Genomic DNA, 16,643 nt, shown 5'->3' with positions numbered 1-16,643 from the left:
CATATATTCTCGGGGCACCAATTTGCTGAACACATGAACTCAGACTATCAGTTTGACCAGGATACCTGTGTGATGATAACACTGTGAGTTCTCTGCTGAGTCATGGGGAGCCAGTTTCATGGCCTGGTGAACGTTGCTTTGAGACGAATGTCAGTGATAGCATGTAAGCACGAAGTTCTGAGCACATTTATTTGCACAGCTTACTCAGTTCTCTGAGACCTGCAGGACCAAGGCGGCCAAGAGAAGGGCAGGTAAGTATTGTGGCCTGGGTTGGATGGCAGGAAACTCACTTGTCTTTGTGTTTCCTCACCACCACGCTCGTGGTGTTGTCTGACCCCGGTGTCCCGTTTGGGTTGTGTCTTACAGAAACTGTTGCTAGTCAGTTTGTTGCAAGGTGCTGGGGGCCTGCCAGGGTCGGGGACCAGCCAGAATGCCTCGGCAAATGTTGCGGTTGGGGCTTCTCCCCCCACAACGCAAGCGAGTGTCAGTAATGGCACCAACCAAACAGGGAACACCCATGGTGCAGTGATGTCCAGAGGTGCAGAAAAGGAGAGTCAGGGCTCCCACAGTGTTCGGCCCATGCTGGCTGCTGCACCCACAGAGTTGCCAGCAGCCAGCACCAGCTCTCCCTCCAACTACCCTACTGAGCCCGTGGCACTTGGGAGTGCAGGCCATAAGGTAGGCACCATTACAATGCAACCCTCCTCATGCCTCCATCCTCTGCAGGGCCCTTCCAGGGAGACCCTCCTTCCTGCGGGGGCGCCTCCTGCCTCCAGGGTTTCCGTGCCAGGCAGACGCTGCCCAGACCTCTGGCTCCTGTGGCCATGTTTACACAATAATTGGCTTTAAATCCAAATTTCTCAAGAAGTTCGCCAAGAGGGCCCATGGGAGGTCTGAGCCTCACCCTCACCAGACTCACAGCCACCAGTTCTTGCTCATTTTCTGTCCGAAGACCTAAAGTCCCTGTGGAAGCTTGACTACTAAAGTAGAAATTAACATCCTGAGTAGCAGTCACACTGAGTCTGAGCTCAGCTGCATGTGTGCACCTCAGTCACCTTTGGGTTGTGCTGCCCAGCTCAGACTTGCCATCAGTTACCTTTTTGTGCCTTGCTGATGTATCCACTTTTTTGATGGAATGTTAAGAGTTTTGCACAAGCTTTTAAATTTTCAAGCTCCCGGGCTGGTAGCAATAGACTAAATGATGTTTTTAGGAGGCTAGGAACACCCGCACACAACACCAGACAGTCACTGCCCTGCCACAGTCTGTGCCTCACGGTGCGGCTTTTGGGCCAACACAACACCAGAGTTTTGAGGCGGTGTGTTTCCTAGCCTCAAGTTGTTCTTAGCTCCAGAAGACAAAAATAAATGAGGCCTCACATAAGTACTTCTAACTCATCATTGAAGTTGCCTAAGATGCTGATTAACACATTAACATCATGAAAGTTTTCCACATTGGCCAAGCGGTAGTTGCATTCGACAAACTTTTTTTTTTTTTTTTTTTTTTTTTATTCACATGTTTTCTCTATAGTAAAACCTACTCAGAATTCATGCAAGAGGGTGGCTACGCTAGAAATTTCCCATATTTTTTAAGAACAAAACCATCATGCTTTCCATATGTCATCAGATTCATCAAGAAATCGCTACTAATGCATATTTTATAAAACCAATATTTCATCCATACACATTGCCATCCATATCTAGTCATACATTTCTTAACCATTTCTGACACAGCTACTCTTTTCTTTTCCTCCTCCTCCCAACACTCATGTCCACCTATACAAACCACTCATTTATTTCCTTATACTCACTGACATTCATTTCATGTATTCCTGGGTCCGTGTTCTTAGACGCTTCTTTCTCTTACATCAATCATATTTAAAGGCCAAAAAGGAGGTTAAAAGCGTTCCCATGAGTGTTTCTTTACGTTCATGGTTCAGAAGAAGGGGCACACTACCACCAGGGTCATGAAACTACCCCTGGAAACGCTCAAAACTCCTACGAAAGCCTTCTCTCCTGCTTGGCATCTTTCAACACTCCTTCTTTTTCTCTAATATGTCACTCCATATACTCAGAAACCCACACCTCAGCAGGCTCTAACTTTTCCTTTCACCCTCTCTTTCTGCATTTGCTCCCAGGTAGGCAGGCAAATCCAATTCTCTTTGAAGGAAAAGTTAAAAACAGCTTTGATATTTGTGTCAACCCTTTCTGTTAGTGCTACTCAAAAGGAGATTGCTTAGAAAGGGTGCCAGTTTTCCTCTCTTATTCCTACGTACGTACTCTAGTAAATTTGTTTTCATTGTGCCAAAAATGGGGTAGTGTACTTGTGAATTCCCTTTCATAAATACCATGCAATCTTATCAGGGTATTGGGTTGTGGGGATTGGCACCAGGGTATAGTGTTGCATCTCAAAGGGCAGTAGTGTGGTGAAAGTGACCTTGGATATGAAAGCCGGGGTTCAGAGAGGTAGAAATGCTGCTGTATATTGATGGAGGAGGAGGAGGGGGAGGGGGAGCAGGGTTTATTAAAGAGACTGAAGCATCGTTTGGGTCAGGGCAGGGGAGGGGGAGGGGGTGAATTTTGTGCTTGTGGTCTCCTACATACTAATCTGTCACTTCTGAGAATGCTGCAGTTTAAACTCGGTGTGTGGCGGGTTTAGAGAGTTCAACAATGCTGAAGGGTAAAAGAAATATGTATATAAGTAAGAAAAATATGCACAAATACATGTCATGGTTGTTTTAAGCAGTGGCCCAAAAGGTGATGTGCTAGAAGGGGTCCAGTGGCATCAATAAAGGAAGGAAGGGTAATTTGAAAGGGAGGATGAAGGAATAAAGTGAATGAACAGGAGAAAGCAAGGAAACTGTAGAAGACTCCATATGGGAATCAGAAGCTATAGATGGATGTTTGGTGGCACAGAATCAGATGAAGAAGGATGTTTGTAAAGTGGAAGAAAGGGAAATATAGTTGTAAAATGGGAGAGGGAGAATGGGAAGGTTATTTGTGTATGATATTACAATTAAGTTATGAATGAGGGCAGAGATGGTAAGTGAATTCATAAAAGGATGAGTGGGAAAAAGGAGAGGGAATACTGCAGGGTAAAACATACATCTTCCAAACTTTGAGGTTCTGAAGTATCAAAAATCATTGTCCTTAGATATAAATAATTACTCTTCAGATGATTACCATAAATTGTTCAGATCAATTATATTTAATAATAATATTAGCTAATCATTTTTATTACAGGGAGTTTGCATTCTTGAGGCTCTGCCCCCTTCTCCCTGACTGATTCATTGGAATGCTTCCAAATATTTCAAAATTGAAAATAATCTATCCAAAAATTTGAAAAATGCTATTTCTAGACTTAGTACTGTAGAAAACTCAATTGCAATTCATTAGTATTTATTTATATTGTGTTGTACTCTTTAAATATAGGTTATTGCAATTATTTATTGAAACTTTTTCATGTTGAGACATGTTCCATTCAGTCACTGAGGTGGGAGTCAGCTGAGCCTTGTGGTGCAAACTCACCTCGTTAAAAAGTACTACAGTAGTTTGTTTTCATCTCTAGATCATGAATGAATGTTAATGTTCCTTTCCCTATGATCATGTTCCTCCACCTTCAGAAACACATTACATTCCAACCTGCTTATGACTGATTATATGCATAGAACACTGCTGCTCTTTAGAGATTTTGATGCTGAAGCTCAACAGGTAACCTTTTTTCATATATATTTATTTTCTACCACTAAACATACATTAAAGTCATTTGAGCCAATGCTGCAGCAAGTTGAGGCATTGTGGAGTGGGCATAAAGTTGTGTGGGGTTCCCTTGTATATAAATTCTGATGGTGTGATGTGTGGAGTTTAAAAGCTATTATGTATTGACGTGAGTGATGTGGCCAGCCCTCTGTTTAGACTTGGCTGATTTCTGGGGGTGTGGTGTGAGAGGTCAGAGTGTGATGGGCCAACTAAGCTTCTATGATATTGCCAAGGCTGTGACATTACTCCAAAACCTTTCACTTCTCATATTGTCTTGTAATCTCATAATCTGTTAACGTACATTGTGTGTATATCTTTCCTCTTGCTTTATGAATACCAATGCTGTGTTTCTGGAGCTGATGATGTTTCAGTATGTGACGTGGCTTCATATAGCATTACATATGTGCCTTGGGGAGCTCAGTATGTAGATGTTGTGAGTATGTGTGATGTGTGAGAGGGAAAGGATATAGATTTGACAAGGGAAGGGAAGGAGGGGAAGGCTGCACATTTGACAGGGGAGAAATGAGTGTGTAAGGAGTAGTTACACATCTGAGAAGGGAGTTTGTGGGGTAGCTAGACATATGACAAGGGAGTAGGTGTAAGGAGAGAGTAGTTATACATCTGACAAGGGACATAAAGGGTGTGGGAGTGGTCAGATTCGAGTGCAAGTGTTTGGTATGTAAGGCTTGGTGTGGAGGCCGAGTAAACAATGCCCGCGTCTGGTCTCACAGGTGGTGGAGGGCCAGCTGGGCTTCAAGGGGCAGAGTCTACAGGTGGATCTGAGTGGAGAGGAGGCCCAGGAGCTGCCCGCCTCCCGCACCGCCTCCACCGCCACACACACCGTGCCGCCCCTTGTGTCCTTCAGGGATGTGTCACTGCTTTCTTCTCTTCAACAGTTCAAGTGAGTGACAAGTCAGAAAATGTTCGGTATTTTAGTAAGAGATCCAGAGAATGAAGTGTAGTTTTTATGGGGGCAGATCTACTTTTGTACAGGTTATTTGATGTGTTTGTGTTATTTGTTTAATAGATTGAAAGTTGCTTAGATCATAAATGTATATTGGCAAACTCGGATGTTATATAAAATTGCCACATGCAGTGTGTATAAAGTGTAGATATGGGAAATGTATGTAAGATGCATGGGAAACTTATTCAAGCTGTATAGAATTTTTGGGGGGGGTTGGTCTAGTGTTGAATCCTATCCCTAAATTTAGCCATCATATATGCAAATAATAGTTTTTTTATACGAAATTTCTGTTTTTGAATGAATAAAATAACTTTACTTTCTATTTCCATATTGTACTGTTGAGAACAAAACTCCAAACACGACCTTTTGACCTTTCAGGGGGACCAATAGCGGACCAAACCCTCCCCTTCTGCGGGTGGACGGTGCGGCCCAGACATGCGGGTTGGGCAGTAAGGTGGTGCGTCCGGGAGTCCCACACAGCCCCCCGTCCCTCACCGCTCAGCTCTCGGCCCGGTCCTCCGATGGCAGTATTGAGCTGAAGTTGGTGACCCAGCCGGAGGAGCAGCACCGCGCCCGCTACCAGACAGAGGGCTCCCGGGGGGCCGTCAAGGATCGCCCCGGCACAGGCCACCCCACTGTGAAGGTAAGGCTTGCTGTGGTGTCTTCTTGTTCCTCCTGTCTTCTTTTTATTATAGAGGAGGCAGCTGAAGGGCAAAAGATAAAAACAAAAAAAGGACCACTAAACTCTGCTCCAAAGAAAAGAAAAAAGAACAAGAACAAAAGAAACAAGCACCCATAATCTTTGTATTTACTGACTTATACTGTATTCCATAAGAGTTGTTCTTTGTGAATTAAAGAACATGAGAGAAAGTATTTTTAAGCAACCCCTGCTATTTGATCATTCGTTATTAAGCATTTCAAAAGTTCTTATCATTTTTCATTGTTTTGCCCAATACGAGGATCAAGAAGGCACTTACAAACATAATCTCTCTATTTACATGTGTTTATATGGGAAAAGCCGGTTCATTATTCAACCACTTTTAATGAAATGAAACTGTGTCCAATATCAGGAGTTCCTTGTATGTGAGAACAGGATTTTTTAGTGCTATTTCTCTAAATCAAACTCTTTTTCTCTCGGTCCCGTCAGCTGGTGGGTTACCACAAGCCAACCACACTCCAAATCTTCGTTGGGTCCGACACCGGCAAGTCCGGGCCTCACATGTTCTACCAGGTGTGTCGCGTCAGCGGCAAGAACTCAACGCCTTGCCGGGAGCGACGTGTGGACGGCACCGTGCTGATAGAGGCCGGCCTCCACCCTGACTCTGAGATGACCATGAGGTGAGGGCACAGGGCATTTATACTCGGCACTTGATATATATTATGTGCGGACAATAAATGTTACGGTATTCTATGTAAAGAAAATAATAATGTTTAATGTTCAGGTTGGGGATGACACTTAAGCATTTTACCCTAGAATATTTAGTTGAAAGGGTTGCTTATCCTTTTAACTACTTCCCCTTACTGTAAACATTGCCCTTACTGACTACAATCTTCGTCATGTCAACACTTAAAAAATTCCTTCTCTTCTCATACTTCTAATTCTTTTTCTTTTCATTTAACATCCTCATTTTCTCTTAGTTAATGCATTCATGGTAGTAAGTAAATGACCACCAAAGGATGCTAATTGTGGCATCTCTGTTATGGTTCATCTGTTCAAGTTTTTAAATGAGAGGAGGAGGATTACTGTTGTTACTTTGTTCTTATGATGAGTGGCAGTGTCTTGGAGGTATAGCTAGATGGATAGGATCATTTTGTCTCCCTTATGCCGCAGCTGTGACTGTGTGGGCATCCTCAAGGAGCGCAACGTTGACGTGGAGCACCGGTTCAAGGCCGTCATGTCCCGTGGCCGCAAGAAGAGCACCAAGTGTCGCCTGGTGTTCCGTACCTTCGTCACCCTCCCCAGCGGTGCCCAAGAGGTGCTGCAGGTCGTCTCTCAACCCATCGCATGCAGTAAGTATCTCTCTCTCTATCTCTATATCTATCTATCCATTTAACTCATTTTCATGTTTTCCTTTTCTTTCTGGCTTTCCTTTTTATTTTTCTTCCCTTCTTTCTCAAACCATCTTTTCCTCTTTCTCTTTATCTTTCCAGCTTTACTTTTTTATTTTCTTCCATTCTTTCTCTCTCTGTATCTATCTAACCAGCTTTTTCCTCCTTTTTTTTTTCATCTTCGTTTCTATTTTTCTTTTTCTTTGTCCAAATGAAATCTGCTCTAAATTCTCCCTTAAGTTTCAACAGCAGCATGAAAAATTAAAGCACATGAGTGAATGAGGATGGCCTGCATCAATGCGTTTCTTTGCCCTCCAGCTCAGCCGCCCGGTGTGCCCGAGATATGCCGGAAATCCATCAGCTCTTGCTCAGTGGCCGGCGGTGTGGAAATGTTCATCTTCGGCAAGAACTTCCTGAAGGACACGGTGGTAGTGTTCCAGCAAAACGGTGCCAAGGTTCAGCCCATCTGGGAGGAGAAGGTGTTGCCAGACAAGGACTCTCTGCAGCCCGTAAGTGGTTGTGCAAAGCTGGGACACGTGATTTAGCTTCTGTCGTGGAGTTTGTATTCCTTGATGTTATGATTATTACTATTGTATATATCAGCTCCTACGTCTTGCTAGTCACATTGCGAGCTTTATAGGATTTGATGAAATGAATCTAGAAGCAGCTTCTCCAGAAGTAACAAAGCTATAGAAATTGATGAAATGAATCCAGAAGTAACAAAGCTTTAGATCAGAGATAAATATGGTAAGTTCAATGATTTTTTGCATCTTGCACTCTTTTTTTAAATAAGTTAAGGTCTAATTATTTGCTGGGTCATGTTCCTCTGTCCTCAGGCATGAAATACACAACTACTTATGCTGGACAAGCGCTCCACACAGCAGACCTCATCAGAGTGTAGGAGAGATTAAGTGCCACACTATTGGCAAAACTTACTGAACAGCCCTCGTAAATATTATGGCCTGACCAGCACTATACCTTTTTGTGATGGGTGAGGATGTTTGTGTTTGTGTTGTCAGATCCACCTGATTGTGGCGGTGCCCAAATACTATGACCAGTCTGTGAGAGAGGAAGTGACAGTGGAGATGATGGTGGTCTCTGGGGGCAAGAAGTCAGAGCCTCAGATCTTCACCTACCTGCCTCTGCCCACCAAAGAGGGTATGTATAGTGGCGCGCCGCAGGCCGTCACCTTGTCCTGCTTGACATCATTTGTGCTGGCCCATTCAAGGGAAGGGACAGGATGGTCATCATGCTGAGAAACACTATGAAAGCTAACCAGCAGATGTCTTCACTACCACATGAAATAATTACAATGGGTCTTCACTTTGCCTCCTCCCCTTCTAGTCCACAGCTTTTAAGTTCCCTTAATTTTGTTGATATTGAGTCCAAGTAGCTTTTAAATTAAACTGAGATGCTCGTTCACTTAAACGAAGAGCATATACTTTAAAACACAATGAATTACTCGCTAATCATTTGAAATCCATTAAAGTAAATGTTGAATCTTTGAGAAGAAGCCTTCTGTTCCCTTGATTACCTGCTTGATGCGTTTGTCATAACTTGCCGTGCCTCGGCCCCCACCCGTAGCCTTGGGGGCAGACAAGAGGACTGTTTGATGTCACACATTTTGCCACACAGTAATCAGGCAGGTAGGCCGGCTCCATTAATCACCAGCACATGTTTGTCCCCCACACCCTCCCCCGGGGGCCTGGCCAGGGGGGGCCCGGGGGCACTCTGCCTCCAGCCATAGTTTCCTTAATTAGTTGGGAGTGCAAGTCAAAAATGGCAGCCGGTGTTTGTGGTGCTGTGAGGCCCAGTCTGTGCTCACATGGGCCTCACAGACAACTCACACCCTCCTGTAAGGGCAGACTGCTAGTCCATAGTGCATTATTGTGCCCACTTACCTATGACGACTTTGTAGCCAGTTTGTTCATTAGTCTTGCCTTCACGATGAGTTCCTGAGCATCTTTGCCAGAGGTCTTGCTGTCATTATTGTATTATGTAATAGCAAATTATTGATCTTAGAAGTGTAGCGATGAGCACTTCTGAGATTCCCATAAAGTGGCATCAAAGTTGCATAGTCTGCCCTTCCATAGTTAGTGAGAAAAGCTGTAACATTGATCAAGCTGCTGCTGGATGATTTGCTGGGCCCCAGGGGGCAGGCGTTGGGGGCGGGGGCGGGGCCACTAACACCCCCTCTCATCTCCTGGTGTGTATGCAGACTGTGAGAAGCTGCATCCTCACCAGATGAGGGCAACACATGCAGTCACTGTGCTCCTTGTCTCAGCAGTATTCTGTCAGTCAGTCATCGGCCCCCCTCACTGCGAGGGCCTGCAATTGCCCAACTAATGTGTCCTCCCTTGTGTTCTAAGCATGTGTTGCCTATTATCTTGATCATGTGGGCTTCCTCAATCCTTTCATGAGGGTGGTTGCCCTACTCGCAGGTCGGAGATCTGGACTGAGCCGCAGCGTCCCAGGGCGGCCAGTCCAGGCCTCCCCCATGCCATTCTCATGCCATTGCCAGTGTGCATGTGCAAAATTGAGGAAGCCCGGGAGGCCTCGTGCCTCCCACCAATAAATCCCCCAAAATGCGGTGCCTCTCTGTTAGTTACATAGGTGTTGCTGGTCTCACTCATGTCTGAGATTGGCGGGGTGCGGCGGCGAACTCGGGGCAGCACCGCGGCCATGGTCCCGTAAGTCCCAGGGGACCTACCCAGCAGGTGGTGTCGTTCGCTTGCTGCTCTGTCATCCTCTCACCCACCCACCCACCCATCCACACCACCTCATGTCACCACCATCACCCCAACCTTTGTTTCACACACACACACACACACACACACACACACACAAAGCACCTTACATCATGTCAGGCCACATCCACCTCTATCACTTCAGGTTTTTGTCTTCACACTCCTCAAAATACAGTCCTGCTGATGGCACACGCACACATCATCACTCACATTTCCACTCATCATTCTTCACCTGACACGCCCCACCAGCTACTTCCCTCTTGCCCATACTGACAGGGCCACTTTTGTTCTATTATTGCCTCCCATCACACCTCACCCCACCAGGACTGTTTGGCTCACTCAGACACACTGTACAATCACATTCTTGGATACCCTGCCACACTTGTTCACATCAGTATTACTATTAAACATTCCTATTTGATATATTGCTCCAGATTTCATTAATAGTCAACATTAGTGAGGTAACATGCATCACAAATCAATATACTGTCAGTTTTTAAGCAGAGGAATAAAGATGAAACTACTTGTGCCAGCCATAAACATACACGGGTCAACATGTAACTTTTCCGCCATTCAAGTTTGTGATTCATCCTTCATTATTTGCAACATTATTCACCCGGCTGCCCTCTCCTAACCTACCATCTGAGACATCCTTAGTGTTGCTTTTGGGTTGGCAAGAGTTTGGTGGATGGACATGTAACCTCACTTACTTCTTTTTTTAATCACTTGGCTTTTTTTTTCCTTTTATTCCATGTGGGGTCTTTTTTTTTCTTTGGGGTATTGTAATTGTCAATAGCTTTCTTTGAATTTTGCCGGGGAATTAAGTCAAGAGGCAAGGCTTTGATGGAATTCATATTAAAACCGTTAAAATAGTGTGTGAAATACTACTAGCAGACACTTTATATGCATACATTTCTCAAGCCCATGTCCATGCAAGTGTTCTTAACTTATCCAAATATTTGATGTGCGTTTCAAGCCCCACCAGCCACCACGACAGCCTTTGATGACTGCCAATGCTCATTCTCCACTAACATAACATTTAAGACAAGAATGCTTGCCCAAGGATTTGCCCAACCTTGTAACAGTAACAAGGGCAAGCACACACACATATATTCTCTTTTATCTTTGTTAATATAATTTTGTGTCAAGTTTCCTCTTTTTGCCAAAATATGGCCGTCAAGGTGATAATGATCACTTTATTTTCTTAACATTTACTTGGTCATTGTAAGGTAGGGACATATGTCAGAACAAAACTTGAAGCAGACTACACAGGTTCTCAGTTGTAAATCCATGACCATGTGTAGCTTGTCAGACCAGGCTTCATTATATATTGTGTACACATATGCACTTAACGTACACACATAACTAATGCACTGCCAAACACAAACATCAACGAACTGAGAGGAAAAGAAGAAACAAGGAGACAGGGTTAATTTCCACTTGGGTGTGACAGTTTATTATCAGTCAAAAGAATATTAGAAGATGGGAAATTGTCAGACCGAAGTTTATGAAGATTAATACTTTTGGTTCCAGTAAATAAAAATAATCAAAATATTTTCAAGGGATGGAATTGCATTATCAGAAGCATCTCCAATCTCTCCTGTTCACACACTCCCTCATCGTAAAAATTTAAAAATTTATGTATCTCTGAGCCCTATCATTCTCTCCTCTCACTCGGTTGCCTCACCTTCCCTCACAACACTGACAGCCACATACGCCCTCCGCCAGGCGCACACAGCTATTGGCTCTTTTCCACTTGTTGTCAACTGACTTATCCGTCTCATCCTTCTCGCAGAGTGATCCACTTCTTGCGGTCTCCTGTTTTCATGGCTCATACACAAGGTATACCAGCCTTTTCTCCCTCCTTCTTCATGCCTTATTTATCATGGTTCTTTCTTCATATTTTGGTTGTCTTGTATTCTGTTTTACGTCTTGGGTTATTCTTTTTTGGTCTATGTTTGCCTCCATATACAACACTCCCACTCACCATCTCACTCTGCTTATTATGCACACAAAACACGATTATTTGTATTTGGAATCATGTCATGGTGAGTATATGCAGATGTTTATATTAATAGACATGTTTCTTTTTCATCATCACATAGAAGTTGACCCCCTCAAAAAAAAATCATGTGAAAAATTTGCCCTGTACATACATACATGCATACAGATGTACGCAATGTACGTGTGCGGTAATCTTGTCACTAGGGTGCGTTGAACAGCCCCCCTCCACCACCTCCATCGCTACCGTGGCTGTCAGTGTAAGTGAAATGTCATTCCCCCATTCCTCACAGTCATCTCATATTCATTGTTATTTTCTTCAGCCTAGATAAGATACATAGCTTACCCTATTTTAATGTACTACTTTTAAGCATTATTATTATTACCATTACTCCTACTTTTACTGTTACTTTTACTGCCACTAGTACAACTACTTCATTTAAGTCCTGTTACTTCTGCTATAACTGTTACTACCACTTAAAGATTTATTCCTCTCTAGGTAATGAACAAGATAAATCAGGCCTGTTGTTGATTTAATTCCTTACTGGATTGGCTTCATGTTTGAGTTTTGAGGAATGCAAGATATTTATTTGCCTTTGTCTTATGATAGCATGACAATAAGCATGCTAGGTGAGAGAGGGAGAGAGAAATGAATTGTGTGTATGAGTGTGTGTGTTTCTGTGTGTGGGTGTAGGTATGTGTAGATGCCGTCAGAGTTGTGGTGGTGTTTTTTCCAGCAGCGTCAGGCCACTGAGGGTGTGTTGCAGAAATCTTGTCTCTTGGTGGTCTGCTCCTCACCCCAACACTGATGATGGAGACTTGATGGATGTATGTGCTTATATGTTGTGTTTTCTTGTGTGTATATGTGTCTGTGTGTGTGCATGTGCGTGGCGTGTAAATGTGTGTGTGAACCATGGTCTGATTGCGCTCTGAACTCGCAATTGCCAGCCAGTACCCTCCCCAAATGAGCCTTGGAGCTCTGGTGATGCAGCCTGAATGATGTCTGTATGTGTGTTTGTCTGTATGTGTGCGTGCATGTGTGTGTGTGTGTGTAGAGTTCAAAGTGTCGTGTGTGAGGTTCAAATGGTGTCTTATTTACTGTCAGGTTTTGTGATGAATATAACTTACTGTTTTGTTTCATATTTTCAGACGACTTGAAGAGGAGCAGAATTTTGATTTATTCTCCCTACACCATGCTCAAGCACAGCACATGACGGCCCTCACTCAAGCCTCAGTTGTGTTTTGAAGTAACTAAAGCATTACTCTGTTATAAATCAGCATAAAAAGATGTTCTAGTAAAAAATAAATAAATAAGTAAAATAATGACCATCAGTGACAGTTAACCATTAAGTTTTCAGTAAAGTATATTGCAAGTATCCATTCGAGTAACTTCACAACCGTCACGATGATTTTTGCCTAAAGCCGTATTATTAAGACTGCCTCGTCCTGTCCTGTGGCTGAGCATGACCCCAAGATGTCCTGACGTGTCACTAATGATGTGCATCTCCTAAACAGAAGTGCAAGCATCTGACACATGGGATGCCAAGCCCCTGCCCAAAGGAGTATCACCATGTGAGTATTTAGGGCTGTGGAACATAACCCTGACAAACAGCCGGGGGTTATCTGTACCTGTTCACAAGGGGCTTTTCTTGCCCCCCCCCCCTTTTTTTTTTTTTCGGTAAAGGAACCAGCTCAAGGGCAAAAAAAAAAGCCCACTAATCACTGCTCCTATATAGAAGAGTAAAGAGGAGTGGTCAAAAGAAAGATCAATTTCAGGAGGAGAGGTGTCCTGGTACTCTCCTGCTGTGCCGTTTCCTTTACTGTGGGGGGGGAAAAAAAAAAAAAAAATGCTGGTCTGTCAAATTAAAATTGGGCTGATAATAACAATGTAAATGTACACAGCCAGTAAATCCCCCTTACAACACAGGCACAAGTTCATGCAAATACTTTACTTACTTTTTTTCCCTTTATTTATTCTTTACTTTCTTTTTTTCCCTTTATTCATATTACATCAATAATGGCAGTTTTGGAAAGGCAATAAGAGGACTGGGCTAAGGTACAAGTGGTAGTAATAGCTTCTTTTGACGTGTAAGATGCATTCTGAACCAAGATTTAAGAGTGAGATACTGTGGAGTAACTGACAAAGTTATGAATTAAGTGATGTTTGGGTCAACAGTAATCTGAGTGGTGTCTTATTGTCTTGTGACGGATCTCACGGTACAGTATTACCTCTTCCTAATATAAATGCTTCTTACAATTTAACTTTGCCTAAATTGTAAAAGGCACTTCGGTGATATAAATTCAATGCAAACCTCAAAATATGGTTCTCACCACTAGAAGTTCACATTTTTCATGCTGTGCCTGGCTGGTGAGTGGCACTAAACATCCAGGCTGTGTTGCAGGTGCATTGCAGTTGAACCGACACTTTGCTGAGACGGGGACACTGCCGCAGCGCCTCCCTGAAGTGGCTGGACCCTCTGCCACCCTGCCGCCACCAGCCAAGATGTCTCCAGGTGAGAGAAAGATCCGAGAGCTTCGTAACTGGCCGGCAGGGTTTAGTCGGCTTTATGGGTCCACTAGTGTATAAAACTAATAAATATTTTAATTCTTGTACTTTCTCTCCCTGCAGCAGGAGTGGTGTCCACCCCAGTGGCCACCTCCCCGGTAAGAACCTCACGTGTCATGCTGAGCTCAGCCAAGAAGATTGTCGGGCGAGCCTCCCGCCTAGCATCACGTGGTCCCAGGCAGTCTCCCCTCATGGGAAGGTCACTGCGGGCTCCCAACACAGTCCAGGAGTCCCTTCCCATCCCTCCGAGCTCCCCCGCCACCGAGAGTCAAGAGCCAAGAGTAATAGAAACAGATCTGCCAGTCAAGATGCCAGCCATGCAGGGAACAGTCTCGCTGGAGAGCCTGGTGGAGATGCTGAAGGTGGTGCAGAAGTTCCCGGCCAAATCCAACTTGTATACATCCGTCCTGCAGCTGGTGGAGCGGCTCATCCATTCCATGAAGAATAACATTGGCCATCAGTGTAAGACTGAAGTTGAGGAAGAGATGGAAGCACCAGCCCAGCCTTCCTCGCCCAAGATGGCAGCACCCAGCACCACACCTGGGCCTTACCTGCTTGGCAAAGGACAAAAGATGATTTCTGGAGCAGCAGCTCCTTCACACACTAACCATGCTGCCACCTACCCACCAACCAACATGGCTATACCCATGGCCACCCCAGTCAGCCTATTTCCCCTCACAGTGTTCTCGGCCATGCCTTCCACAGTTTCCTCGGGCCCTAGAGTGGCTCGTGTGGCCCCGGTGGCCCCTGTGGCCCCAACTACTGTGGTCTCCTCACCTGGCATGACCCGTGCTGTGCGGGTGTGTGTGGCCGAGGCTCCACACTTGGAGGAGCCCCCCTTGAAAAAACAAAGGGAAGATATTGGGCTGTTACCAGACTATGCCCTGCTGCGAAGCAACCAGTTCTCTACCGAACCTCTGATGGCATCTACTGCAGCCTCTACTCCTGCACCAGCCTCCTCCACATTCAGTGTGGTAAATCCACTGCTATCACCCAAGGTGGTTGGCCAGTGTGCCTCACAGGAGGTGTTGGGTGAAGCTGCCCCACCCATGGATGCTTTGCAGACTCACATGAGAATACCTGACTCTCAGGAAGCCCTTGGTGATGCAGCCGTACACATGGCTCGCCCCCCTGTTCCTTCTCCTCCCCAGAACATGTTCAGACCCATGGGGCAGCCAGTGCTACAAACCATAAGCCAGAGTGGGCCACAGCAGCAACAGCAAAAGCAGAAACAGCAGCAACAACAACAACAGCAACAACAACAGCAATTGCAGCAGCAGCAGCAGCAGCAACAGCAGCAGCAACAGCAATTGCAGCAGCAGCAGCAGCAACATCAACAACTGCAGCAGCAGCCAAGTCAGGTTGTCAGGACCAGCCAGCCATCAGCTAATGCCTTGGCCCAGATCACTCACCACCTGACCACCCAAGCAGTTGGGCAACACAGCACCCAGCCAGCACTGAGTGTACAGCAACCCGAAATACACGTTCCAGTCTCAGACCCGCTGTTGTCCCAGGGGCCAGAGTTATGTGGGGTGCTGGCTCCATCCTCCACCATGACCCAAGCCTCTGCCAACCAAGAGTCTGTGGCCTCCACCTCCTCTGCCCTCACTCGCTCTGACCCGCTGCTCTCCCAGTCCAGCCCCGTCACCTCCATACAGATGGAGGCCGTGGCGGCCATCCCAGCCACCACCAGTGAAATCAGCACCAGGGCTGCCCGGGGTGGGGACACCTTAATGGTTCCCAACAGTGGCTCGCAGGTCTCCATGCAGAGTGAAGTCACCTCGGCAATCAACCTCTCGGAGACAGAGCTCCTGAACTACTTTGACCCAAACTGTTTTGACAATGGTGAGTCTCAGGCACATCAGGATGACTTTGCTCAAATTTCTAACTGGAATTTGTGATGGACAATGTGGTCACTCTCACTGTCTAGATAGGCCTTTCACTTGCCCTCCCAGAGGATGGATGGAGGGTCAGTCAGCATAGCATGCACTCCACACCTTGCAATACACATTTAATACTACTGGCATTTTAACCCTCTCATGCACGATGACGCGTTTCGCGTCATCAAAGGGTAAAAGGTCCTGGCGCACGATGACGCGAAATGCGTCATTAAAGTTAAAAAAATTGATTAAAAATTCAGTTTTCAGTGAAAGTGAGTTTCTTAATGGTAACATAAGGCAATCTTTCTAAGGAGCATAGATGAGGAGCTTTGAGCGATTTTTAGTTGTTAGCCTACTCTGACGGGAGAGGAAAAAAATACAGTTTTCTCGGTGTAACTCGGGAACTAATGGGCATATGAGGATTTTGAGGATACCATAAAAATCCTCACTAAATTCTGCTTCAAAACAAATATTCGGCTAAAAAAGTTGGCCCACAAAATTTCGAGCTAGCGAGTGGGGAAGAGTTGGTACTTCGGATTTATTGTCTACAATGCTCTATACGGAGAATTGAAACAAGTTTGTATTGTTTATATATAAATTTTCCTTTATTTTTATTTGTGCATGTTCTAGTACAAATCTTTATGAAGCCATTGATACCAAATTTATTGGTGTACGATATA

General features: G+C 44.9%; 1 protein-coding gene across 3 annotated transcripts in view; it reads left to right on the top strand.

The window, feature by feature from the left end:
• Window positions 1-16,643, top strand: part of LOC126996907 (nuclear factor of activated T-cells 5-like) — a 60,781-nt gene that overhangs the window by 40,672 nt on the left and 3,466 nt on the right. For 2 of the 3 annotated variants that reach the window (XM_050857829.1, XM_050857827.1), the window contains exons 4-13: window positions 367-678; window positions 4,488-4,657; window positions 5,099-5,363; window positions 5,868-6,058; window positions 6,552-6,730; window positions 7,088-7,278; window positions 7,789-7,927; window positions 13,033-13,089; window positions 13,920-14,030; window positions 14,147-15,928. In XM_050857829.1, coding sequence (XP_050713786.1) covers window positions 367-678; window positions 4,488-4,657; window positions 5,099-5,363; window positions 5,868-6,058; window positions 6,552-6,730; window positions 7,088-7,278; window positions 7,789-7,927; window positions 13,033-13,089; window positions 13,920-14,030; window positions 14,147-15,928 — 3,397 coding nt within the window. The remainder of the gene's footprint in view (window positions 1-366; window positions 679-4,487; window positions 4,658-5,098; window positions 5,364-5,867; window positions 6,059-6,551; window positions 6,731-7,087; window positions 7,279-7,788; window positions 7,928-13,032; window positions 13,090-13,919; window positions 14,031-14,146; window positions 15,929-16,643) is intronic. The other variant, XM_050857830.1, reaches the window with a different exon arrangement.

Source organism: Eriocheir sinensis, chromosome 11, assembly GCF_024679095.1.
Source record: "Eriocheir sinensis breed Jianghai 21 chromosome 11, ASM2467909v1, whole genome shotgun sequence".
Lineage (NCBI taxonomy): Eukaryota > Metazoa > Arthropoda > Malacostraca > Decapoda > Varunidae > Eriocheir > Eriocheir sinensis.
This window is presented reverse-complemented; position numbering and strand designations above follow the sequence as displayed.